We start from the raw sequence: 27,943 nt of genomic DNA, 5'->3' as shown, positions 1-27,943 counted from the left end.
TTTGTAGCCCCCTAGATCTGCTTAAGTTTCTTTTCTCTTTGTGCTGCCTTGGCCTCTCCTAGAAGATCATTACAATTCAATTTGGACTTTACAGTTCCTGAGTTTTAGGTCTTTTTTTTTTTTTTTTTTTTTTAACAAACCAGTTTAGTAGAGTGGGGTAAGTAAAAAGTACTGGTCAGTCTGAATTGAGACAGGTGACAAGCTTTCAAAATGCCATTCCTTGGGAATTAGAAAGAAGCAAATTGGAACCTAAAAGAAACAATTTATTAGGCTCTAATGGTACAGCCTCCTTTGTCTGAATCTGCCTTAAGGTGGTCCCTTTGCCTGGGCTGAGTTTAAGTGGACGCTGCATGACCTTCACAGACAAAGGATCTCTCTGGAAACTGTTTCTGAAAGTGGGAGGGCACAAACTGCCTTTGCTCCTTTGGAAAAAAAAAAGTTCATTTTTCTGTTTACTTGGGTGGTGATTTCAAATGATCCCTGTATGAACATGAAAACTGCTTTTAACTTGAAAATGCTAGCTTGCAAATGGTCCGAGCATTGCTTTTGTAAAATTTGTTTCATTCATGGATTTTTTTGTGAATCCCACATTTACAAAGTTATAATGTTTCAGCTTTTTAAAATGCATTTTGACCTAGAACATGAGTACATAAACTAGGACAAATTAGTGGGTGATGCCTGAGAGTCAGAAGGCTGATACATTTTTACATTTGGAAATCCTTGGTTTAAAAAAATAAATCTTAAGGAATGATATTTCATGATTTTTGGAAGTCAAATGAAATTCATATTTTTGTGTTAGAAATGGAGTTTTAGTGGAACCTTCTCTATTCTACATGGTTGATGGCTGCTAACTGTCACAGAGGCTAGGCCTGGCCTCCAAAGTCTAGAGGATTTATCATCTGACCTTATATAGAAAACACTTTTTGATAGCACCTGATCCCAAATATAGTCATTGATTCCTCTTTTAACCAAAATTCATGTTTTTTTTTTTTTTTTTTTTGAGCATATCTCCAAGTTCTTAACTACCCATGCACAAGGAGGGAGACTTCAAACTCAAGGTGATGTGTATAGATTTTGGAAAAGTGAAGAGGTAAGTTACCCTTAACACTGTGGGTCCTTGTGAGGCCAGAAACAGGGCCTCCAAAGATGGCTACATCATTGATGTTAGAATTTAAGAAAGCTTAGCCCTCAGCCTGTCTCCAATTTCTCAAGTATTCTAAAAGTCCTTGTGTATAAAGAGATGTGAGGCAAGTTGATATCTAAGCGAGCAAACAAGAACAAGAAAACAAAAACAAAAAACAAACAAACAAACAAACAAACAAAATTTCCTTCTCTTTCTGTTTAAAACCACCAATCAGAATCTTCGATGGCATTAGAATTTGTACCATGGTGAGGAAGAAGTAACTATCTTTCCTCTCCAGGAATTTATCTTAAGCCTCATCTCTAATCATGACATTAATCATATTGTTTCCCAGGGAAAGGACTTCAGATGTGAGGCTGCATAAAGCGCAGGGAGATCTGCCTCATGTGGAGGAGGGAGGAGGAGACTGTAGATCATCACAAGTAAAGGTGTTACAGAGAGGAGAGACAACACATTAGGCTGACGCTCTTCTCCATTTCATCTCTGCACTTCAGTTTTTGCCTGTGTACCTGATGCTGATGCTCCTATTTCATGGCCCCCACACCTCTTCCCACAGTTGAGAGAACTATCCCACAATACTGTTTCCATTGGTGATCAGCTTCCATCCTGTTTAGGTATCTATTCCTCCACCTTTCCCTCTTCCTTTTCATAGGCAGATCAAGAAAGATACAGATAGTGCTTTGTTTCATGTAAGTGGTGTGTGCTCACATCTACAATGGATGCTGTTGTAGTGCTCAGGTACTTAAAAGATGAAATTTCCACCAATAAACTTAGAAGGGTGGAGGGGTGCTCTGGATAACGACAGAGCAGGCAGTTTTTGAACTGGGGACTAGGAAGCTGTGCGTAAGAGCTGACTCTTCATTTTCAGAGTGAATGACGTACTTGTGGGCTCTCTGCATCAGCAGCCAAGGGCTCCCATTGTCTGCTTGGACCCTAGCCTTCCTACAGGCCATAATGAAAAGACTATTGTCATTCCCTCCCAGCTGTGCTTTGGAATCTACCCTCTGAGTAATGTCAGTGGGCCTAGGAAATTAGAATTTCCAAATCTCCTGTCATCTGTGCTCATGGTGGGCTGAGCAGCTGCAGGAAGGAATTTCTGGCCATGTCATCAGCCCTTCAGATTCCCACCATTGTATAGATGGTGGTTACCATTGGCTGGCAGGATGCAAGGGCTGAGGCTCTTTGTATGCTTTGTATGTGAGACAGTGATTCTCACACAGCTAGGGGAAGATTCAATATAAGTTGGAAGACTATAATGATGCTTCAAATGGTGCCAAACTCATTTTCTAGAAATAAAACACTCGAAATATTAAGTCTCGGTTGCCTTGGAGCTTTCTGGTGTTTCTTAGTAGCTACCAAGAATAGAGCTAAAACCCTGAACATCCATGCTTTGCTGTTGCTCCAGAAGGCCTAAAGCCTTAGAAATATTGTCCTTCTACTTGGACACTCAGCAGGGTTCAGCTTGTTTGATGACTACGGAACATCCCTTGAGTCTAAGCCTCTCAGATGCTGTTCCCCCCATGCTGGAAAGGACATTGCACTCTCCCCAAACTTCTCCTCCTTCTGCTCTTCGAGGCCTCATCTAGGTATCTCCTCTTCTGAGACTCCTGTGTGCTCTTTGTCCCCTTTGTCAGGTGTGTGATGAGAGTCAGCCTCTATCCTCCTGTGGCTCCTCATGTCTCTGTAAGAGCAGAACTACATCCTTTGCATGTTGCTTCCATCTTTCCCACTGCAGTCCTCAGTATCCCCCTATTCTGTCTGACTCATGGCACGGAATCACAGTACAATAAAGCAATGTACACTAAAAGGATACATATTTGAATACATTTCAGTTTGCTCAATTGAAAATCAAAATGGTGAATCAGAGAAAAAATGTTCTCTAATTTCCAAAGCTGTGGTTAGGAGCAAAATTTCATTTTTACGCCTCCCAAATCCATGAGAGCCACTATTGGGTTCTTAGGTTGCTGTGGAAATACGCCTCGTGATCCTTGGCTCCTGCCTGTTGTCTTCCTTTATGTCTTTCATTGCTCACAATGCATTCACAGCCTTGGCTTTAGGCAGAGCTTTGTCAATGGGAATGTAAAAGCGGAAAGAGAAGAGGAGGAACAGAGAAGAGAGGAGAGTATGGGAGAGTTGGGAGCAGGGGCAGAGAATGAGGGTGGTTCCTTATTCTGTGCTGGAAGGAAGCATGCCCTTTTCTCTACCCTCCCTCCCTTTTACATCTCTTCCTCTCTTCCTCTCCCTTTTTAAATCTCTCTTTTTGTCATTTGTATTACACCAACTTCAAGAATTCCCCGGGATGACTACCCTGCCCCTTACTCCTGAAGGCTGCTAAACAGCGGGGAAAGCAGAGGACAAAAAGGAGAAAACAAAATGTGGCAATGCTGGCCCCAGAGCAGCCGAATCTCTGCAGATGCTCAATGCTCACCCTGGCTTTGGATGTGTTCCAGGTACTGCAGGCAGCAGTAGACAAAGGAGATTGTCCCTACAACTGCTCACAGGTGGGAGGAGGTCAGGGACAATGAGGTGGTTACTGCCCAGTCTCAAGTCAGTAAGTAGCCAGGAAACCTTGGAGCAGCATCAGGGGTGGGCCGGTGGGGGGTGGTACTTTTCATAGCTTGCTCACAGGATGCCCTTGGTTTGAATAACACTTGAAATGAATGAGACTAGAGAGAATGATAAGTGGAAAACAGAGAGCAGAATAAGAATATAACAAAAGGAGCACAGGCCTGGTGGTGGAGGCAGGCTCGGCAAACATACGAGGGGACAACCATGTGATGGTCAAGGGTATGAGTAGTGGAAGCTAGGCCAGAGAAACCAGACTCTGAAGGCCACCCAGCCCATGGAAAGGTACTGTTATGTACAAGTTTGATTATTTTATGGAACACAGGTTAAGGTATGAAGGGTGGGAAGATTAACTATACTTTCAAAATGGTGCCACCTCATGGAGGAGGTCTGGACTTGGGCTACTACTGTGGCTGGAGCATGGGGATTGACTGGAGAAAACACACAAGGACCGTAAGTTCTCCACTTTCCCAAAACATCCACAGATAAGAAATGTTAATCTTGCAACATCTGCCTTTGACCCAAGAGATGCAGGGAGGAGTTCCCTCCTTCTGGAGCTTTGTGAAAGAGGAAAGAGTAGAAGAGAAGAGGGAGCGGAGGAGGAGCAAAGACAGAGTTCTCTTCCTTCTTACATTGATGGTTCCTTTTTTATCCCTTTGGCACATAATAATAAACTTATGTAAGGGTGGATTATTGAAGTTGGGCTATAGAAGCTAACTCCCTTTGATTCTATTTTCCTAACTTTGATTAACTTTTCCTTCCAAACATCTCTGACAGTCTCAGCATCCCACAGCTCAGTGGTGGAGCAGTCTGCACTATTCCTAGAATTAACCACTGCATTCATTTCAGACTTGATTAGAGACTGTCCTTTTGTCTCGCAAATTTCTCTTTTTTCCTTAAAAATGCCTGTGATTTTACAGTGGCATGTTCTGATAGGAGACTACCCTTTTCATGTTAAGAAAGAACAGCCAGTGAGATGTAGAGAGAAATGATTGGTAAAAATCTCTAGAAAGAGCCACGGTTTGGAGCTTTGACACTACCTTTATTCTACTGCCTAGAACATGAACATGATGGTGGATTGCAGCAGCCATGCTGTGACATTGACCTTGTTTTGAGAATAGGAGCTAAACCCTGAAAAATGGTGGAATAGAAAGAGTGAAGCAGCCTGGATTCTCAACAATTTGAAACAATTATGCTTTCTCTTGTACTACCTAGTGGCAGATCAATTTAACAAAGGAGGTTGACATTTGAAAATTCAGTTGTAGTTAGCTGAAGATGTTAATAGATAACTCGGGCCCTGTAAGACATTTCTAAATTGCCTTATTGTCATTCTCTTTCAGATTACTGAGCGTCAGCTGGGCGACATCTGTGTTATGTGACCAGCGCTAGTGACCCCTGAGAATCCTGATCTCTGATATTCCCAGCTTCTAGTTTTCTCCAAAGACTCTGAGAAGGAATGTGGGAGTCAATCAGGCTATGATGATCATGTGACACACTTTTTTTCAAACACCAGCACAGTGTAGTATATGCAATAGCTGCATACATGCATGCTAATGAAGTCAGAATCTAAGACTATCACTTGGGAAAACTCAAACGATCTTGAAAACTTCATGGCTAAAGTTGAATGTGTCATTTTTTCATATAGGAAGAACCATTTTTATCCCCAGATTCTCTCTTCAGTTCAGTCCCTGAATTAAAATAACAGGAAAAAATAATCAGTAGGTGAGCAGGGTAATAGGAATGGAAGGTCCTGGGATCAACCAGGGAGACCCAGGAGACTCTTCATGACTAGAAATAAAGGAAAGTGAGAAGGCACTGAGGCAGGCTCCAGACCAAGTACAGTTCTTCTGGGCTATGCTGAGCAAGGCAAGAGAGCTGCAGTAAAAGCACTCCTAGGAAGATGTTCAAACAATGTCATCCAACATCCTGGGCATCTTTAAAACAATGAAAAGTAAAACTGCCATTAGATTAAAAAAGAGAAGTAAGAAATTTATAGAATAGCATGGAGCACAAATTAAACCGCAACAAGCAACAGGACAGACAAACAGAGCTCCCGATTTATGTTCTCCTAGTTAGCCTTGCTTACTAGTCAGCATTTGTCCATGAGGGAACCTGTTTCAATCAGTTGACTAACAGGAGAAAACATCAATCTTCATGAAGATGCCGAAGCTGCCATTTCAGTGTGGCAGAGAGAAGAGAAAAGGGAGCATGTTTCTCCTCTGGGCATCACATTCCTGACAAGCCTCGCTGACTCAAAGCTGCTATCCAGAATTAGTAGAGGGTTTGGGGAAGCTCAGGGTGACCTACTTGTGGATGCCTTCACACGCGCAGGCTTGCTCTTGTGTCTACCCTTCTCGGCAGTGAGGAGGACAGTATATTCTTGCCCTGGCTCCAGGTCTGTCAGGACATGGGAGGTGGCATCCTTTGGCAGCTGGACCTCCATTGATTGGCCTGTAGGGAGGCTGTAGTTGAGTCGGTAACGATCAAACTTGGCCAGGGGTGTCTTCCAGAGTAAAGTCAGACTGTCTTGTGTGGTTTCAGAGACCTGTAAGTCCTTGGGTGCATCAATTTCTGGAGAGAGAATGATGAGACATCTTCTTTAGGCTGCTAGGCACAAGGACTCCTGGAGCTGAGTGTGCCCTGAGGAGTGTTGTACCTGTAAGGCAGTCACCTGACTGATCTCATCTTTTATAGACAGGTGATACAACATATTAGCTTTTGTGATTTGGGGCAAATTAAAAACAATGTATACTGATTTACCATAACTATGAAATGCTACTTAACAAAGCACTTTCAAGAGACTGTTGACTTTCAAACCATGATATACTATTTTGCTATGGACTGTATACTGTGTTCCCTTAAAACCAATATATTGAATCCTAATGCCCAAAAGGATGCTGTTCAGATGTGAGGATTACCAGTAGGCCCTGTGGTTAGGTTCAGTGCCTGACAACAGAGACCCCAGAAAGACCCCAGTCCCTTCTGTCACCTGAAGACACAGCAAAGACAGACATTTCAATGAACAATATAGTGTCCTCAATAGTTTATTTTCTAGCCCTTTAAACCATGTTCTCAGCCCTAAGTCTGTAAGATATTCTTTTTCTTTCATAAAGTTACCTGACATAAGGCATTTTGTTGCAGCAGCTGAAATTGACTGATACATCCTACTTAGTTAAGGTCTGTAAAATGGGAAATTTACAGTGTGATAAAGGATGCTAAATGTCCAGGGTTCTACATAAAGGGCAAGGCCATTGTGAGATATTCCAACATGGGTACTCAGGATGCAGTGCAATGATTCTGAGTCTCTGCTATCCATGCTTTTACAAACCTACATGTGATGAAATGCCTAGAACACACACACACACACACACACACACACACACACACACACACACATCAACACACACATACATCAACACATACATACATAGACATATACAGCCACATACACACACAAAGACATATACACAGACCATATACATTCCCATACAGAGACATATATACAGACACATACATACACACAAATATATACACAGAGACATATACACAGACACACATACACATGCACACACACAAATATATACACAGAGATATATACACATACACACACAGGCACACATACACATGCACACACGCATACACTATGTGCAACACTGCTGAAATCTAAGGCTGTGAGATTGTATGCAGTAGTGAGTTACCTACATTTATGTAATCTGTCACTTGGAGGGAAACGAAGTGAAAGCATTGCCTCTGACTGATCTCTCATTAACTGCAAGCAAATCTACACTTATCTCAAAATCACAGTGTGTGACTTTGCATCCCAAGGAAACTCAATAAAGTCTGACCTATGTCTCACACACACTTTGCCTCTCCTCTCTTCAGTGTCTGAAGTGATCCAGGGGAAGCTGCTGGGAAGCACAGGGGACGTTTTCTTTGTGACATATGGATTTTTCAGAAAAACACTTTAGGAAGAAAGCAACAGTCTCAAACCTTAGCCCTAGATAGTCTTCACCCAAAGCTGGCACTACGGGATGCTGTGGGAACCATGGGGCTGCAGTATCTATATAATTATTTAACTATCTGCTCTATGGAGCTATTTTCTCAAGTGCTAAGGGGAAGCCTTCGTATATGTACCAATTAAACAGGCTTATTTTAAAAGAATAGGTTGACAAAATAAAAATGGGCATACTATAGAGTCTGCTTCCAATTTTTCTTTCAAATTCTTGTATTCTCTTTCCTCTGTAGAGTCTTGTGCTAGGGTAGGTAGCTTATGCTTTCTGATTTGTTCTTTTAAATGTAGACATCTGGATCTCAGGGTTCTAGAGGCCCATTTCTCCTCTGGTCTCATACTTTTAATTTGTAAGTAAACTTTTCTCATTAGTCCTGTCTTTCCTGTTCAGTCTACTTCAGCAATGGTAGGATTGCCATGCACCTCACCTGTGGCCGCATTGATGGTGGCTGGATCACTTTCCTTGTCTCCCTTAACAGCAGAAACACCAATCCCATATTCAGTACCCGGCCTCAGACCTGAAAGAGAATGTGCAGGTTGGGATCAGTAGAAGGAAGGCTCTCAGAAGACTTTAAAAGTGACCCCAGGCTGGCCCATGACCACTGTGAATTTTGTATGCCTATCCCCTGCTACCAACTTGATACAGTTACAGTGAGAGGAATGGGTGGAAGCTGGGCTTATTTCATTCTCTCTGCGGGCTTGCAAAATGGGGACATGTGTCAGCAGGCTCCTGTCCTTTTGAGGGCCCCTGTGGTACAGCACTGCCAGATCATGGCTCACCTGTGAGTGTGGTTTTGGTTGTGGCTTGCTGGCTCTTTGGGACATCTATCTCAGCGTGGTCACCTCCAGAGATAGGTGCGTACTTAATCCTGTAACTGTCGATGTCTGCCTTGACATTCCTCCACTCCAAGGTGATGCTGCTGTCTGTCTGTGAGACACGGCGGAGATTCCTGGGAGCATCTAGGCCTGTTTAGGAGGAAAAGGGAAGATTGGCATTATGCCAGGTTTGAGGAGTGAGCGTAGGCGAACTTGACATTTCAATCAGAGATTCAAAAGGCACCTGCCACTGGACAGGAATGTCAGAATTCCCCCTGAAGCCCCTACACAAATTTAAAGAGCACAAGCCTGGCTCCTTTCTTGACAGCTGATAACTCGCATTTCAATTGGCTGCATTTATTTCATTTTATGGGACTAAAGAACAATACAACACCCCTCCCCTCAAAAAATAGACTGTGGATATGAAAACTGTTTTGTTGGCTCAATGTATTTTTAATAACTTAGTGCTGATTACCTGGTGCTTACCAAACTCCTGTAAAGTGTGCACGGGATGCATAATTGACGTTTGGACACCTTTGAGGTAATGCCATTTGCTAAGGTGTCAGGCAAATGCCTTTACCCATTGAGCCATTAAATTTTAACCAGAAATTTTGTTTGAGAATATCAGACCAGCTCCTCCATTTTCTCTTCTTTCTCTTTTCCTCTCTCTCTCTCTCTCTCTCTCTCTCTCCCCTCCCTCCCTCTCTCTCTCTCCCCTCCCTCCCTCTCTCTCTCTCTCTCCCTCCCTCCCTCCCTCTCTCTCTCTCTCTTTCTCTTACATGCATACATACATGCACATATGCACACATGTATGTGTGTGCCTGAGTATGTTTTGAAAGGTTATTTAGACCTCTTTTCTTTGAAAAAGTCACCAATTTCTATCTAAAATGGATGCACAGAGATGAAAAAGCCCTAGTGTTACATGATCCTGGAGGACTTGGAGATGGAGTGAGGCAGAATTTGTACTCTGTCTTTTTCTCACCTGTGATGAAGGTCTCCTTGGCAGGGTTGCTTGCCATGTCCACCCTTCGGGAGATGAGGGACACCTCATACTCTGTGTCAGGTCTTAGGTTCCCAATGGAGTACTGGTTGTCTTCGTGTGTGAGGTCGATGGTGGTACGGTCTCCAGGCACATCCTTGATGCCATAGGAGAGCTCAATGCTATCAATTTCAGCCAAGGGCTTGGACCAGGTGATTAATGCTGTGGTGTCTGTGATATCTCTCACCTCAATATGGCTGGGGGCATCCAGGCCTGTGACGAACAAAGAGAGCAGCAAAGGGTCAAGGCCAAAAGAAGCGGCTGATCGAAGCAGACTACAGTAGACATTTGATTCATAATGACCTTTTACTTTCTTTTGCCGTTGGGAGCCTCAGTTTCTGTCTGGCAAGCTAAAAGGAGGGACTGTGATATCGACCTGGAGGGGTTTTGTCCTCATTTTTCCAATAGTAAAACAGAAAGCTCGTAAAGCATCTGGAATGGAACCTAGCATACAGCAGATGCATGATAAAAGCCTTTCCTTTCCTGGTGTGTGTGTGTGTGTGTGTGTGTGTGTGTGTGTGTGTATGTGTATGTATGTGTATGTATGTGTGTGTGTATATGTGTGTGTCTGTCAGTTTGTCTATGTGTCTGTATATGTGTGCCTATGTGTACATGTCTCTCTGTGTATATTTTTGTGTGTGTCTGTGTGAGTATGCCTCACTCTCCCATCATGTTTTTATAGTTTGGTTGAGAAGGCTAGGCTGACTGCATGACAGACTTCAAATTGGCGGTTAAGCTGACTAGGCCTAAGAACTGGGCAAGCCCAGGCAAGCCAATTACTAAGAGGAAAAAAAAAATACCCAAGCTTCACCCCCCTACAATGGTTCCTGAATGCCTGGAGATAGAGTGCCTAGACATAGAATAAGATAAAGCTCATCTCCCCTGCAATTCCAACGTGCTTTAAATTGAGCCTGCGAGCTCACTTGGTTGTCTCTGTATTTTGGTAATGGGAGACCCCAGCATGCTGCACTTCTGCAGAATAAAACACTCTTTCCATACTATTTGAGTCTGGGGTGCCATTTTTAGGCAAATCATTGACCTTTACAGGTTACATTTAGACTGGGTCATTCATTCATTCCTTCATTCATTCAGAAAATAGATGTTTGGCCTTCAAGATCTTCAGGTCATTCTGGGAATTTAGTGTGTGTTTTATCTTTAAAAACAGTTTAGTCTATGCTTTCAGCATCCATCCAGTAAGTGCTTTTAAATGGAAGTAGCTGGGATTTATGCAGAGTATGGGAAAAGGACCAATTTTTTGATAGAGTGTGAAGATGCTGTATGGTCCATTTTTGAAGTCTAAGTGGTTATGTATCAGGTACTGTGTAATGAATCCACAAAATACATCATGAAAACTATGGGTTCCTTGAATAGTGAAGACTGACATTACTCTCTGCTGACCACATTCTATGGTGTTGTGCCATCTGTGCCTCATGCTTAAGATGATTTGATGAGAAAGATGCTATGAACCCAATTTTCCAAACATTGGATCCAAGGCTTAAAGAAGTAGGATTTTCCAAAGGGATAGAAAATGGCAAAGAAGGAATTTAAACTCAGGACCACCACACCCTTTCACCATCATAGAATGATGGATCTTCTCAGCGTTTACGTGTCTAGAATGATCATCATAAACCTTGATGAGGTGCCAGAGAGAAGGAATCAAACATGTTTTGCACCAAAAATTAAGGTCCTTTAATTCTGCAAAATTCTCAGAAATAGTCACAAAAGGAACAGCAAAGTGCGTGTCCATCAATGTTGGTATTTACACATTCTGGAACCTCAAAGGCTGGGTGTTTGTCCCTTAATAAGCAGAATACAAAGCAGTCAAGCCTCAACTAATTTGGATTAAAGAGCAAAGGGCAGGTAAAAGAAATGTCATTTGTCTCTTCAGTGTACTTTCCCTACAGTGGATAAGTACTTCCTTGATCTTTTCTCTGCCTTACTTACTGGTGATCTAATGATTTTTTCCTGTCAGTACCTGCCTCATACCTACCACAGAGAGCTGTTGTCAGGATGATGGAAAACATTTGTTTATGAAGGAGACAGTCCTACGTACTGGCCCTAAGCTATGCAAAATGTGCAAGCATCTAAGTGCAAGATGTTCCTTTTTGTCATGTGTCAACAGATTTAACTTTCCCAGAAACCCCCTGCCAACAAGAGTTGATTTCTTAAAGAGTTGGCACATCTGTTCTCTTGAAGAAAATAAGCTATTTTCCTACTAAATGCCAATGTAGAATCTCTTTTTCCATTTCTCCTGTGTCTTGTTTTTTAAAAACCGTTTTCTGTTAGAACAGTCCTTAATCCAGTTATATCCCACAGAAGTCTCTAGTTTATTAAATCCTATCCCACCCCCAAGAATTTCTAAGGACATTTCTAAGGACCCCAAGAATATCTAAGTGTCAAGTGAAAGATGTATGTGTATATGTGTTTGAAAGTATCTGTGAGACTGTATTTGAATGTGTGTAGATTTTTGAAAGTTGTGTGTTTGTGAGTCTGTGTGACTATGACTGCATGTGTATGATTGTGAGCATGTGTTTATATGTGAGTATACATGTTTATGTGTCCGTGTTTGAGAGTGTATGTTTGGATATGTGTGTGTGTGTGTGTGTGTGTGTGTGAAAGATTGTATGTGATATGTGTGTATGTGCATGTACTTGTAGGCCAGAGGTCAACCTTAGGCATCATTCCTTGGACTGTCCACCTTACTTCTTGAGCCAGGGTCTCTGAATTTTGAGCCTACTCAACAGCCATGCCATCAGGCCCAGGCTAACCGGATGATGAAGCCCACAGATAGAAAACTGCCTTCTCATTATGCTTTGCTTTTGTTTTATTGAAACAATGCATCCTTTCATAGCTTATATTGTCCTAGAACTCACCACGGTGTCCAGGATGGCCTTGACTCATGCTAAGACTCCTGTTTCAGTTTCCAGAGTACAAGGATTACAGATAACTTTCTTGACTGGGGCCATTCTAGACCAAGCAGTCTCAGTACACAAAAGATGCACAAATGATCCAAGTCAAGGAGAAGCATCACACAGCTGAGCCCAAGTCCAAATCACAAACCTGCAGGATTATCACTTAAGGTGCTCCATATGGACTTTGTATTAGTAAGCAAGCTCTCACTAACGCAGATACTGTGTCAGAGGGCATGCTATAAGCCAGAAGGTGCAAAGAGACACAATCAGCTCTATCACAGGTCTTGGCTGGTACTCACGGGTTGTGGTTACTTTCTTCAAGCCAGGGCCTCGGGTGTTGTTTTTCACAATGTGCAGAGATATTTCATATTCTTGGCCAGGAGCAAGGCCAGTTTGGCGGTAGGAGGTCTCTGGCCTCCTCAGGCTTTTCGTGATCTCTCCCTCATCTTCTTTGTTCTGTAAGATGAAAACACAAGGCTAAGATTCAGAGGACAGCCATGCATCTTCATGCTTTATTTGTTTTTTTTTTTTTTCCTTCTTGTTTAATTTATTCATTAGGTACCTCCTCTGTAGCAAGGCAGATTGGGAAGTTAGACGCTGAGAAAACAGAGTTCATTTGTTCCTCCTGTACACACCAGCACTTACCCTGTCCCTGTCAATTGGCATCATGTGAGAGCCACAACTCAATCCTTCCTTCTGTAAGTCAGCAGTTGACATCAAAGAAGTTGGTGGATTGTCCCATGCTCTCACAGATAATTAGGAACAGGGCCTGGGTTATAACTAGAAAACTAATTTACCTAATCTTTGTGTCCTAGGAAGATCCACTCATATTTGAGATGTGCCAAGAAATACTGTATAGGACAGACAGGTTCTGTTTCTGTTATCCCAAATAGAGATTTGCAAGTTGGTACCTATAGGTGATTTAACTTGTGTTTGTCTGGGCTCTCATCTCTAAATGCTATACTTTTCTATTTAGTAACAGCAGGGAAGAAATCAACATCACTTAAATACATAAGTGATCACACAAAGTGATAGTGCCCAGTCTTCCACCCTAAGCTAAGGAAACCAAGTAACATAGCAGGAACTTTTGACCACCTTGTGAATCTCCTATATCAAAGATTTCCTCCAGGGAGCCTCTTACCATATTTCGGAAAATGATCTCCCATGTTTCGAAAGCAATGTCTAGAGGATCCCACTCTACTTCCACAGATGTCTCCTTGATAGACTTGAACTTTAGGCCTTCAGGTGCAGGCAAGTCTGTAAGGAACAGCACAAATACAATGCAAGGCAGGGCAAGATCCTGGGTAGCCACACAGCTAGGGACTTACTAACCCTGTGATGGACAGCTGTCTTTGAGGCTAGTAACCAAGTTTGGGGTCTACTTAAAAGCTCTTCTGGTATGCAGTCTACTGTGAGAAAATATGAATGCCCTGATTATGACCAATCATAGGACTGCTTGTTTACAATTTCATATGGTTGAACTAGCAAAGCATCCGTAGGATTTGGAATCAGAAGTACCTGGATCAGCACCTAACCCACCACCAATAACGCTGACTTTGGGCAAGGTTTACACAGAGCCCTCAGATCATTTCTTTTCCTGGGAGAAGGTGGTAACTGTGTCTGCCCTTGGGAACGCACCAAGGACTGAGTGATACATTCTGTGAAATCTGCTGGCCTAGCTCTTGGCACAGTGCACAGTAAGTAAGGAGAAGCCAGTGTTGTTATTATTAAGCAAGTAAGGGCCGGTTTCTAGCCACAGCTTGCTTTTTAGGCATGAAGGTAATTATACTGACACTTAAAGGAACAACCTGAAATAGACCATGAATTCAATAGACTAGAATTCCATACAATGGTGGTAAAATGGTTAAGATCTAATCTCTTAAGACTTCCCAGGTCAAAGCCCAAATCCATCATTGTTAGCTGTGGGGATCTAGAGGAGATGATGAACTATCTGGTCTCAGTTTCCTCATCTATACATTGGGTTAACAGTTGCTTCTGTCTCATTGGGCGAAGTGCGTTAGTATACATTGGACACTTAAAGTGTGTAGAGTGCTACACAGCTGGGCCAAGGCTAGGTGAGTCTACACAGAATCCTCTTCGTACTCACAGGTGGCAACCCTGGCACTGACAGGGATGCTCCTCTTGTTCTCCAAAATGGCGAACACACGAATGAAGTACTCCACTCCTGGCTCCAGCTCCCGGATGGTGGTGGATGTCTGGTCCCCAGGCACACGGAACTGCATCTCCAGGCCATCAGCATGGGTGGGTGTGTACATAATGAGGTATTCAGTGACCTGCATCTCATTGTCCCATGCCAGATTTACAGTCTCCTCTGTTACTTCTGTCACAATAAGGTCCTTGGGAGGGGACACTGAGAGGAATAAGGAAGGATATTGTAGGTCAAGTGTGGACCTGTAGTACCCTCTTAACTTCCTTGACAACTCTCTTTTATTATTAACAATAGAGATCTGAAGCCGTCTGTTCTTAAAACACATTGTTCCTAACCTTCTGGATTCAGCCAGAGCCCTACTGTGATTCATGTTTTCTTTTTTTGTGATGTTTGAACCTAGGGTCCTGTGCATACTCGGTAAAAGTTCTGTCAGTCAAGGGGCTAGAGAGGTTGATTACTCAGTGGTTAAGAGCACTTTCGCTCTTGAAGGGGACCAGAGTTCCATTCCCAGTATCCAAATGGTGACTCACAACCACGGTAACTCCAGTTCCAGCACTCTGGCGCCCTCTTTTAACATCTGCATGTACAGGCTCACAGGTGGTTCATATACAAAAATTCAAGGTAAACTCTAATACACATAAAACAAAATAAATAAGTCTAAAAGGTATTTAAAAGAGGTCTGTCACTTTCCCTATAACAAAATTTCCCTCCTCTATTTCTTTTTACTTTAAAAATATTTTCATTAATCCACTCACAAGGCCATACAATCTATTTTGATCAACTAGGCTAGGCTGGTCTTGAATTGATGTTCCCTGTGGCGCAAGCGAGCATTGAACTTGAGATCTTCTTGCCTCAGCTTCTGTAGGAGCCGGGTTTATAGACCTTTACTACCAGAAGTAGCTCTGTAACCCATTAGTCCATTGCTTTCATGTTGAAGTCCCTGGCCAATAGTGTTGCTTTTGACACTGTGTGTGACGCTTTTCCACTATTTGGGTCCCAGCTCAGAGTTATACTAGGGTACAGAAAAGTGTCACCTCACCTTTGATCCCTGTGAGTTAGTCTTATAGGGTTTGTCTAACCAGACTCTCTGGTTCCTTAGATGTAAGTGAGGGAAAGAAGTTTTCCTGTGGTTGCCTATATCAGGTTTAGAACCTATGTCTCTTTGTACTAACCACTAGGATTATTTATTTGTTCCTGTATGCCTTTGGAAAATGTTCCTTATCATGATATGAGGGTGAAAAAAATAAAGAGAAGATGGTCATTGAACATGGATATTTTTGCTCTTTGCTGTGTGTTTTCATTTAGTCAATGTTTCTGGAACACGTACTCTATGCTTCTGATAACTACTGGAAACAGTGTTCTTCTGGGAGAGGCTCACAGTCCTTGGATAAAGCTAGCACCAAAAGAGAACTTAAGGGACAGGTCTAGTTCTCAAGTAACCAGAAACTATTCATTAGTTGACTGCATTAATAAGTTCATCTTATTTAATAGAAATATCTGTTCAGCCCAGGGGGATTATCCCTGCCATTCAAATGGAAGCTGATACTTAGTAAAGGACAATGGGTGGCTGATTCAATAGAGCTGAGGTAGATAATATTTAAGGATCAGCTCTGAGTCTTTCGGACAACAATATCTCTTCTCTGAGCCTTTGAATCTAAGTTGCCCTGTGCCAAGAGATGGAGTATAACCTCCTCATAGTGACAAAGAAAGAGTGTGCGTTTAACAGGAATACACTAATAGAACTCATGAAATGAATTGGTATGTTAATAAATACAAATATTCTCTGATAGGCATTGGGTATATATGTACACACCATCAGGACCACTTGCATGCCAGCTTGCTGATACTTACCCTCAGAGCAGTCTACCCCTGTGTAGCCTTCATTGCAGATGCAGCGGCCTGACACACATTGTCCCTGGTTGCTGCAGTCATTGAGGCAGGAACGTTGCCCACAGTCCAGGCCTGTGAAGCCCTCGTGGCAGATACACTGGCCATCCTCACAGCGGCCTTGGCCGTGGCAGTCACTGGGGCACCTTTGCTCTTTGCAGTCTTTGCCAGTGAAGCCCTCATGGCAGATGCATTGGCCATTAACACAGCGTCCATGGCCGTGGCAGTCACTGGGGCAGGAGAGCTCAGCACAGTCGGGGCCAGTGAAGCCATCCTCACAAATGCACTGTCCGTCTACACAACGCCCCCGCTGGCTGCAGTCCCTGGGACAGCGCCAGTCTCTGCAGTCTTCCCCGGTGTAGTCATCATCACAGATGCACATGCCATTCACACAGCGGCCATGCTGGTGGCAGTCATTTGGACAGCTCATCTCACTACAGTCAAAGCCCTTGAAGCCTTGCTCACATATGCACTTGCCCTGTACACAGAGACCCCGGTTGTGGCAGTCATTGGGACATCGCCGCTGGCTGCAGTCTTCTCCAGTGTAGCCCTCGTCACACACGCACTGCCCATTGACACAGCGGCCATGCCCACTGCAGCCATTGGGACACTGGAGATCCCCACAGTCAGCCCCTGTGTACCCAACATCACATTCACACTGCCCGTTGAGGCAGCGGCCACGGTGGTGACAATCAGCAGGACACCGCTTTTCACTGCAGTCTGCCCCTGCAAAGCCCTCGTTGCAAACACACTGTCCCTCCTCACACTGGCCATGCCCCTGACAGTTGTTGGGGCAGGTGAGCTCACCACAGTCTTCGCCTGTAAAACCTTCTTCACAGTAGCAGGTGCCATTGATGCAGCGACCGCGGTCGAAGCAGTCGTTGGGGCAAATGAGCTCACTGCAGTCCTCGCCAGTGAAACCCTCATCGCAGACACACTCGTTCTCTACACATCGCCCACGATTGTAGCAGTTGTTTAAGCAAAGGGGCTCGTTGCAGTCCTCACCAGCAAAGCCATCTTTGCATACACATCTACCATCCACACACATCCCGTGTTCCTCGCTGCAGGGCACTGGACAGACTTCCAGGCCACAGTCAAGGCCGGCATAGCCTTCGAAGCACACACAGACTCCGTTCACACACCTGCCCTGGTCATTGCAGTCATTGGGACAGGCCAGCTGGCTGCAGTCTTCCCCAGTGAAACCCTCGTCACAGATACACTGCCCATCAAGGCACTGGCCTCTGAGATTACAATTCCCAGGACATTCGGGCTCAGAGCAGTTGGGGCCTTTCCAGCCTGGTTCACAGACACAGCCACAGCCTTCAGCACTGAAGTTGCCCCGGCCACTGCAGAAGGGCCTGGAGTCTAGACGACCTGCAGTAAAGACAACAGGTATTTAGCTGAGTTCATCAAAGCGGGTGTTTGGTACTCACATGAGAAAGCCCTGACCCAAATTCAGCTGCATCCTTAGGTATCAACTGAGTGGAGAGCAGGGGCTTGGTGGAGAAAACCAGATGGAATTCAGTTACATTCAAGCCGCACTGACATTAAACCCACCATGTCTTCTCACCCCGTTTCCTCAAGGGAAGTTGACAGAGAGAAAAGGAATTGATTTATTAATAAAGATAAACTTCAAAAAATTGCCTTAGAAGCCTAGCGTCCCACAGTACTCCCTGCATACGGTGGTCAGGTCCACTGTTAAAATCATTGTCGGTGCCCTCTCTGGAAATACTTTCTAAGTGGAAACAGATACTCATTTCTGACTTGAAGTAAATGCTTCTGTAGTTCTATGGGACTCAGGGAGTGGAGATAAGGACTCCTAAGCAGCAGGGCTCCTGGGATAGATGTGCAAGGGTCCAGGGTGTCTTCCAGAGAGAGTGAAGTACCCGGGCATATCCAAGTCTATGTGTATTCTTCTTTACCATTGAATCATCCTATGACATTTGGCCCACTTTTTAAAAATCTCAGTTTTTAGATTTACAGAGAGATGTTAAACCTTACTTTAAAGGGTTGTTTGGAGGATCATACAAGACAGTTACTGCATCTAGGACATATGGGTGGCTGTATGGACAGCCCTGACCCGACCACCTTCCCACTATCACACTGTTTCATCACATTAGAACACTCTCTTTCTGATCCCACAGACTCAGTACCACCCAGGCAGAAATGTGCTGTTGTAAGAACACAAGACTGTGGAAGACTGTGTTAACACCTAACTCAGCAGGACCTGGAGAACCTCACTCCCCTCTGGGCCTTGCTTTCCCTATTTGTACAGTGAATTTATAGGACGGCACAGCAGTCTCTTTGAGAGATGCCTTTGGGAGAAGGGACACTGGTTTATTCTCAGATATTTCAAGGTAACTACAAATTATATTTCAACAATCCAAACATCTTTGGTTAGCCAAACATCTTTGGCCAAGATAAAATTAGGGACTAGAGAGATAAGGGCTCAGTAGCTAAGGGTGCTTGCTGTGTAATCATAAGGAGCAGAGTTCAAATCCCACCTCCTATGACTGAAGTTTGTATCTTCAACTCGCATGTGAGAAGTGACAGGGTAATCACTGGAGCTTGCTGGTTTCTATCTTAGCTGAGAAAATGTGAGCCCAAGGTTCAAGGAGGATGCTGCCTCAGAGGAATTGACAGGTAGCGACAGAGGACGTCCAGGCCTTCTTCTGCCCTTAGTGCACATTTAGAAGACTGTATGACTGCATACCCACACTCGTGTACACACTCACACACAAACATATATACACAAAAATAAAAAAATAAATAAATCTCAAAACACTTAGATTTATTTATTTTATTGTTTTGTAGGTATGAGTTCTTTGCCTGCATGTATGTGCATGCACCACTTGCGTGGCTGGTGTATGCTGAGGTTGAAAGAGGGTGTTGGTCTCCTGGGAGTGGAATTACAGATGTTGTGAGTGTTCATGTAGATGAGGGAATCTGTATCCTCTGGGAGAGCAAGTGCTCTTAACTGCTAATCTAACTCTTCAGACCCATAAATCCAACAGTTACAATTAAGTGAAATAGAGCTTTATGAAGCATATCTTTTAAATGCTGGAAAATTAGTATGAGAACTATTATTAGCATGACTCTTACAAAAACAGAAGAGAAATGGCTGCAATCTCTACCTTTACTTGACCTTAAAATCTTCCCCCCCCCCACCCGTTTCTTTTTTAAACGACTAGCTTGTCTGTTTAGTTTCCCAGGAAACCAGCTTTAAAAATCACTCATGGGTCCCTTTAAGCTCATCATTTTCTCATTTGTGCAGAGACAGGGGCAATGAACCCTGTTGCCTTCTGGGAAGCCTACCTTCTGCAGGTTGGAGGCAACAGCCTGTACCCATGGTGCACTGCTCCCTTAGAGAAGACACCAACAACTCCAGCTCCTCCAGCCTGCTCAGGAGCTCCTTCACATCTGGGGCTGCAGCACAGCCACAGGCCCGGCGGGGGATGTTGATGCGGTGTGTGAACACGATCTGGTTTTCCCCATCTACTGTATGTTCCTGGAAGCTTCCACTGGACTCTGGTGTGGGGGTCAGGTCTTTCTCCCCACTTGCCGACTCCAGATCCACTGAGCACTGAGAACCCACAGGCAACTTGATGTTGTAGACATGGTTGAACACCACTGGCTGATTCTCTTCTGGCAGGGTTATGTTCAGCCCACTCTCCCGCTTGTGCCTGATGACTTTCTTGAGGACCCCACCTTCAGGAGTAAGGGCAAACAAAGCTAGAAAGATGCCTGGCAATAGCCAGGTCATGGCCCCCATGGTGGAGGTTGGATTGTCTAGATGTCTCTAGATCTGTAGGGTGCCCGAACTCCCAGTAGAATTTGGTATTAAGATGTGCTCAAAAGAAAGTTGGATGTCCCCAATCTTCTTGGAAGAAGGATCTATAAATAAAGGAAAACAATAGTTATTAGGTTCAGTCACTAATGCACACTGTGGAGTAGCTAGAATTTTGAGTGATATTTTTTGCCTTCTGGCCCCTGTGTCTGAAGCTTTCTGGATATCCCTTTATTATATATGGTAGTGAGGACATAAAATGTTCTCTAGAAGAATCTTGCAATTTTGAAGAAATGACATTACTCATTCCGCTTTTGGAAATGTAAGGAGACAATAGAGAAAAGAAAGATGGCAAAACATTAGAAAAAGGTGGGCAAGGATTTGTATCACAGCTTCAGATCTAGGCACTTGGGTAAGTTACTTAACTTTCCCTCTTATTTCACTTTTTACAGAGAAAATCCTGGCCAATGGCAGGGTTAAAAGGCTGATATGGTGAGATCATTCCTTGTCTCTCAGTATTTACTAGCCACGCCTTCAAAGGGAATTTTTATGGTGCTGTGAAGTGTAGCCCCAGGAGATGTTCAATGACTCCTGACTGTAATTACTGATTCTTCAAGCTGCTGTTTCTCTGTGATGGGAGACAGAGGGGAAAGCAAAATATTCAGGGGAAAATGAGATTTCTGGTCCTATACTGGTTCTTTTGAGTCATGAGGCTCTTGCATATCATCCATTCTTTGTACTTCAGATTCCCTTCTTGATTTATCTATCCGGAACATTCCACAATCTAAGCTTTAGAAGAGCTTAACAGAGCACTTCTCAACCAGGTACCCAAAGTAAGAGTTGTCCACGAGTTTCTAGTGTCTTCTCAGATTGATCAGTAATGACAGAATTTATACTGAACGTTCTATAGCAACCAACGTTCTGTGGGTGGTAGAAATAAATATAAGATCAGGCACGGACTCTGTTGGGACTTAACAACAGAACTAGGGAGAAAATAGAACAATCTTTTTGGTATTTAGGGAGCAAAGAAAAACAAGAATGTAGATGATTTGTTTTCCGAGTATAGAGTCAACTGCTTATGGCTTTGAAAAAAATCACAGGAGTTGATCCAAGAATAGCAAGAGTATAGCTTATTGGGAAGGAAGCAATTTAGGATGTGATATAATAGTGAGGAGGATTAGATGAGACAGAATGTAGAGGAGGATGCACCTTGAAGTTCTTTTGACTGCTAAGCTGACCTATTCATCAGTCACATCGCCATTCATAGGCACAGACATTCAGGCAGGGGAGAGGAGCGGTCAAAGGTGCTTGAAGAAATTACTGAGTAAAAACATAAGTGCCTCACTAAAGTCTGGCTCATTTAAAGACTTCCAAAATAATGGCTTACATACATATGAGAGTAATAAAAACTTGATGGGAAGTTACCGATGGTTTTCTCTCATTAAGACATACACCTGAGCTGTTGGCTGAGACCCCAAAGGAAGACTTAGGATAATGTACAAAGAGGGAAGCAATTTCATCCTGTAGTTAAGAGGTCCGTAGGGACAAACAATGTTTTGAGGGTTATCTTTCACGTCAGCTCATGGTGTCTGAGGATTGCCATGGTGCTTTGGGAAAGACCATGCACATCTTCTGTGTTGTGCAACGTCTAAGTGCTTTCTGGCTCTGTAAATTGGGAAAGGTATTTATCCTTTAATCTACAACCCTGGGCTTGTTTATAAAGTAAGGGGCAGAAACCATTTCAAAGACATATCAGTAAACTGCTTGTCATGAAAGCACAAGGACTTGAGTTTGGTCCCTTGAATCCATGTGAAAGTGTGGGCATAGGAGCACATGCTTGTAGCTCTCTGAGGCTTCTGTGTAATCTGCAAGTTCCAGGCCAAGTAAGAGGGCCAGTCTCATGCCCCCCCCCCCCAAAAAAGAAAAACCCCAAACCGGCAAAACAAGGTTGATGTCTCTGGAGGAAATTGGGGAAAAACATTTAAGGTTAATTTATGACTTCTGCAACATCACACTACCACCACCACCACCACCACCACCACCACACACACACACACACACACACCAGGGGGAATTAAGAATCTGAGGTCTGTATTGGAGCTTCAGAACTTTGGTACAGTATAAGCAGTCAATCAACAGGACATGACATTGTGTTACACTCTCGGGATCACAACCAATAGCACTTTTTGCTTAAGCCAAAGAACTTGACCTCAGTTGAATCCAGTCCCAAATTCAGTGGCAACTTGGACCTGGACTAGAGAGGCTGTAGAAATCACTGGTGTATGAGAAACTAAATCTTGTAAAGATCAATTTGCTAGAAATAGAAATACGTGCTCTAGAGAGGTAGAACTGGAGAGAAATAATGACGCTAGCAATGCAAAATATTCTGCTGTATGCAGATAACTGGCTAATTTATGTCTCCTCAGAGGGCAGACTTTGGGGAAATTAGTTGAGATTGCAGCTTGAGAGATTGAGGTTAGACATGGGCAGTCAAGTTCAGATGGCTTGTGCTTTAATAATTTTAGGATGAACAATTTAATACATAAGGACCATAAAAGTACAGATAAATGATTATTGCTAAAAAAACGATATTTTATGTGTGAATGTTTTTGCCTACATGTCTATCACATGCATGGTTGCTGCCTATGTGTGTGTCTGCATGTGTACCACATGCATGCCTGCTGTCTGCGGAGGCCAGAAGAGTGAATCATACTCCGTAGAATTCAAGTTATAGATGGTTGTGAGCTGCCATGTAGGGGCTGAGAATCATACCTGGGTCTTCTAGAAGTGCAGAAAATGCTCTTAACTGTGGATTCATCTCTCCAGTGTCCCGGACTCTTATATTTATGGGAAGTGACTGGAAATAAAGGGTCTGGAGAATGTGTTATGGGAAGCTGATGACTTGTGTTCCTTCCCTTATAGCTGAGGAAGCCAACATGGAGTGTGTCAGTATTACCATATAATAATCCCAGAGAAGAAGATGTGAGGTTGTCTTCATGTACCCAAAAGAACAAGTGCTGTTGTATATGTTCTTTATGGATGTCTGGACTGGTGACAAGTTTGGACACTTCAGTACCCATAAGAAGCATGGGATATACTAAAGGTTGTCTTTAGTCATCTCTCCAGGCTGGAGGCTGTTATGAGATAAAAGAGTTATTCTTTGAATATTTTCCCTGGTCATAGCCAGAGAATAAGCAAAACATGATGTCAGCTTTAGACATGTATCAACTTTATCTGGAAAGCCTTATGTGGTTGGAGACACACTCTGAGTTAGTTACTTGTGACATTGTGATTAGTAGCTCATGGAATGTGTTTATCTTTTTGACTTAGGTACATACATGGAATATCCTGGACTTGGATAGACAACAATGATTCCATTTTTTTTTTAAATGTAGATGAACTTGTTTCCACATCATTTTGGCATTTCTAAGGTATTACGGCAAATTTTTCTTCTGGCTTACAGGAAAGAGAATTTTATTGTGCTAGGTCAGTCAAGCATGGGGCTGCTAACACAGGCCTCTAAAATGGTCTACAAATTCCTCATTCCTTGTCCCTCCCAACATCCATAAATTCCTTCCTGGAATGTGTCAGGAAGAGACAGGAGCCAGGAAACAGCCTTAAGTGTAGATTTGTTTTCCAAGGACATCTGATCCTCTCGGTTGAGTGAATCCAGGACACTCTGGGTGAAAAAAAAAATACAGAGAAAACTTAAACTGACGAGCCAAAAACCCTTCTGAGCCATGAGGGTCTGAATTTCAGCACTGGCAAGTCATTATCTGTTGGAGATAGGATTATGGACCTTTAACTAGTATCTAGTAACACATCAGTGAGACTGCTGATAGCCTCAGAGACTTGTCACTTAAAAATGACTTGTTCTTTTTTCTTTTTCCCCATTAGAGATGAGTTGAATGATGTGATTGTAAGCCTTAGGATAGATGTAGGCTCGTAGAGAGTTTCAGAGACCAGTGATGGACAGCTCTGTGTTTGTTCTAATGAGGTCATAGGTCAGTCAAGGAGGCAGTCATAGAAATAGATCTTTACTGGGAGGAATCATAAATGCTAAAGTGGATAAATGTCCTAGAAGAGACTGTGTGATGTTTGGAATCATCTACTCTAGAGGCAGTCAAATATTGTTACAGCTTGACTCTGCTCTTCCTATTAGTATGAACCACAGCAAGTTGCAAATTGTCTTTAGATAAAAAACGACCAGTGGCAGCAATTCCGCATCATTCCACCTTGTTGCTGTGGCAGTGAATGTAAAACATTGCTTGTCTGGGCCTCTGTGTTAACATCTGTATAATGACAACATCAATACCAGCTGCATGTGAGAAGAAATGAGTTAATTTATGCAAAACACTTTCTTAGCTAAAACTAAAAAGAAGTTAGATCTTATGTCTAGTAGGCATGATTGCTTGTGTCTTATTTGGAGAAGGTGGTCAGCATAAGGCTATTTTGTGACCAAAATAAATTCTTAAGGTGCTGTGGAGAAGTCCTTTTTTCTCCCAAAACCTACTCATTTTCTCCTTAAGCTCATTGTTTTGTTCCCTTTCCTCCTCTTTCTCTTCTCCCTCCTTCCTTTTTTTCTCTTAAGTTTTATTTAATTGTGCATATGGGTCTGTGCGCACGCATGTGTGCACAGGTAATGGGCCAACTTCTGGGAGCCAGTTGTCATCTTCCACCTTGTTGGAGGCAAAGTCTCTTTTGTTTCTCTGTTGTACTGAGCATAGCTTACTATACAGGCCCATGAACTTCTAGGTGATTTTGTCCCTGCTTCTCTTCCTGCTACAGGAATGTTGGGATTCCATCTGGCTATTTACATGGATCCTAGGGATCTGAACTCAGGTCACTTCATGAGCACCCTTACTTACTGCACCATCTCTCTAGTTCCCACTGTGGCTTTCTCTGTGGAAACCTACAGTCCTCCGTGTTTCAGTTAGTCTGATATCAGAGACATTCTGAAATCCTTAGGAGAATGAAAAGGCTGTGGCTCCAGATCCAGATCCAGGATTCCCTTAGCCTTGATCTAATTCAGTAGCAGGAACAAGGGAGTGAATGAGTTGGGTGGAGCTCTTTTCTGGGAGGTCAGAACTTTGGCCAAGGTTTCTCTGAGGCCGAGAGCAGCTACTGGGATGGTTGTCCATGATACCGGGCCAGCGATTTCTTCAGAACAGACTGTCTGTGGTTTAGTTTTTCAAAACTGTTCTCTTAATGGAAAACACTTGGCCCAACCTCACAGTGCTTTCCATATGCAGTCAGAAATCAGATTATAAAATCAAAATCACACTTGAGCAGGGATTACAACCAACAGTAGAGGATCACTGAGTCCAGAAGTGGTAAATCAGTGGTACCCACACACTGTGCATGTGCAGGCAAATAATGATGCAGTTCTGAGAAAGTCCTACTGTAGGGATAACACTGCATAGATTACCCCAAACAGCCATATACAATCATCAGGGCACATACCTATTTATGAGAACCATTATGGTTAAGTGGATAGATAATATTACATTGTATACTTGGAATTTACTAAGATAGTAGATATTTGTTATTTTCACACTATACAAAGTAACTATGTGTAGTGGTAGATATATTGGTTATTATCTTGAAACTGATAACCATGTCTGTCTATGTGTCTATCTAATAGTTATATTATACATCAATGCTTTACAATTCTACATCAATAAAGCTGAAAAAAATAAAACTAAGGCCAAGGAAATGTCTCTTTGCAACAGATGGCGACCACTACAAAAAACCACAAGCAATCAAAATGCAGAGTTATGGAACTCAGTCCTAATGGATATGTCTGCAATACACTCCCACACATAAGGCTCGGGGGGGAGGGTGGGGGGGATACTGTAGAAGTGGGGGTAAAAGGAGTCTAAGAACCAGAAGATTGAGGAGTCTGCTATGAATCTCTGTCTCCTAGTAATATCAGAAGCTATACTCATAAAGTCCCACCAACATGGCTAACCAAATCTGAGCTGAATAAGGGTGACACCAATGGACATGAGAAAGTGGATATGGAAAGCCCATGAGGCCTAAACCCTGCACAAAGAACTCTAGGTAACTGAAGAATGTGCTGACAATGGAAGAGGTTGTCCTCTCCAGAGAAATGGCTGTTCAGTGCTAAAATGTCAGCCCTGAAACATACATACAAGTTTATAATGATAAGGACTGGACAGGTTGTATTTAGGAATATATATGTATGTTCATATACATGTGTGCCTGCAGTAGCAATTAGGGAATAAAGAGGCCATGGATTTGAAGGATAGCAAGGAGGGGGACATGAGAAGGCTTGGAGAAAAGAAGGGGGAGGAAGAAATGTCATAATTATATTATAATCTCAAAAATAAAAGAAAAATAATCACAAAGGAAGTACATATGAAAAGTTTTCATTAGTGCTTAGCCTGAATCCATTGTAATGGTCTCCAGAGAGAAGTATAAGGGAAAGGAACTGAGAGGACTCCTGTGCTAAGAGCTTTCTAGAATTCTTGATTCTGTATGTCTTTATTCCATCCATCCATCCATCCATCCATCCATCCATCCATCCATCCATCCACTTTCCATCCATTCATCCTTATCAAATACCTACCATGTGCCAAGTCTCTAGTTAAGCATGAATGATACAACAGTAGCCAAAACAAATATATCCCCAGAATATGAAGGCTTAAAACTACCTGCTGAACAGTTTCAAATGTAACTGTTTTTCAAACCACACATCACTGGTTTAAATGGTCACGATTCTCTCAAGTGTTGCTACAAACTGGGGAATATGTTGCATGGTCCTAGCCCAACAGAAAGGGCAGGCATGCTGAGATTCTTTCCAGAGATAATTGCTTCTTACTCACTGTGGGCTTCACAGTGTGCAGGACACTGGGGAGGAGGAACTCAGTAAAGAGCTCTGTCCTTTTCTCAGAGGTCATTGTGGAAATGCATGTGGAAACTATGCATGCACAAGAGTAGTAGCAGTGCCAGCCTCAGTGAAGGAGTTACTGAAGGAAGTGCTACTCTTGGCTAAGGAGCTCACAGAGGGATTACTGAAGGAGGAAAGGCCCAGGTGAACCAAATACTGGTTGGAGAGTTCTTGGAAGTTCAAGGAGAAAGATACTGACAATGATAATGGAATTACAAAAGATACTGAGTTTTATTCATTGATTGTATTTTTTTGAGAGTTAGCGTTAAGCATTTTAAACGCAAGGCTTTAAATATTTTCCAAGTTGCAAGATAAAGTTTTTATCTTTATTTTGAAGATAAAGAAACTGGGGCATACAATTATTATGTCATATGTGCAAATTGGGATGTCACTAAGGAGTAAGAATATAAACCCAAGTCCCTCTGAGTCCATCATTGTTCACTGCCTTTTGCAGTTGGAGGTCAATGAAAGAAGTTAGTGTTTGAAAGCAGTTGCTGCTCTGTCTACCTGACCTTCAAACAGCAGGCTGAAGGGGACTCTTTCGGTTCTATATGATCAGAACCTGATGTTACTGCAGGGGAATAAAGCAAGCTGTTGGGCACCTCTGAGATGCTGCAGAATCTAACTTATTTTTTGAAGAGAGTTCTTGGTGTCTTGATAGCCCACTTGCTCCACTTGCCCCACTTGAATGGACAGACTTAATC

General features: G+C 43.0%; 1 protein-coding gene across 6 annotated transcripts in view; it reads right to left on the bottom strand.

The window, feature by feature from the left end:
- Positions 1-27,943, bottom strand: part of Tnc (tenascin C) — an 88,187-nt gene that overhangs the window by 42,410 nt on the left and 17,834 nt on the right. For all 6 annotated transcript variants that reach the window (XM_034501592.2, XM_034501593.2, XM_034501594.2 and 3 more), the window contains exons 2-10: positions 19,855-20,433; positions 16,504-17,913; positions 14,590-14,853; positions 13,624-13,739; positions 12,782-12,938; positions 9,514-9,783; positions 8,496-8,681; positions 8,144-8,233; positions 6,014-6,277 (exon numbers count right to left, since the gene is read on the bottom strand). In XM_034501592.2, coding sequence (XP_034357483.1) covers positions 6,014-6,277; positions 8,144-8,233; positions 8,496-8,681; positions 9,514-9,783; positions 12,782-12,938; positions 13,624-13,739; positions 14,590-14,853; positions 16,504-17,913; positions 19,855-20,311 — 3,214 coding nt within the window. In that variant the 5' untranslated portion in view covers positions 20,312-20,433. The remainder of the gene's footprint in view (positions 1-6,013; positions 6,278-8,143; positions 8,234-8,495; positions 8,682-9,513; positions 9,784-12,781; positions 12,939-13,623; positions 13,740-14,589; positions 14,854-16,503; positions 17,914-19,854; positions 20,434-27,943) is intronic.

This window comes from Arvicanthis niloticus, chromosome 5, assembly GCF_011762505.2.
Source record: "Arvicanthis niloticus isolate mArvNil1 chromosome 5, mArvNil1.pat.X, whole genome shotgun sequence".
NCBI lineage: Eukaryota > Metazoa > Chordata > Mammalia > Rodentia > Muridae > Arvicanthis > Arvicanthis niloticus.
This window is presented reverse-complemented; position numbering and strand designations above follow the sequence as displayed.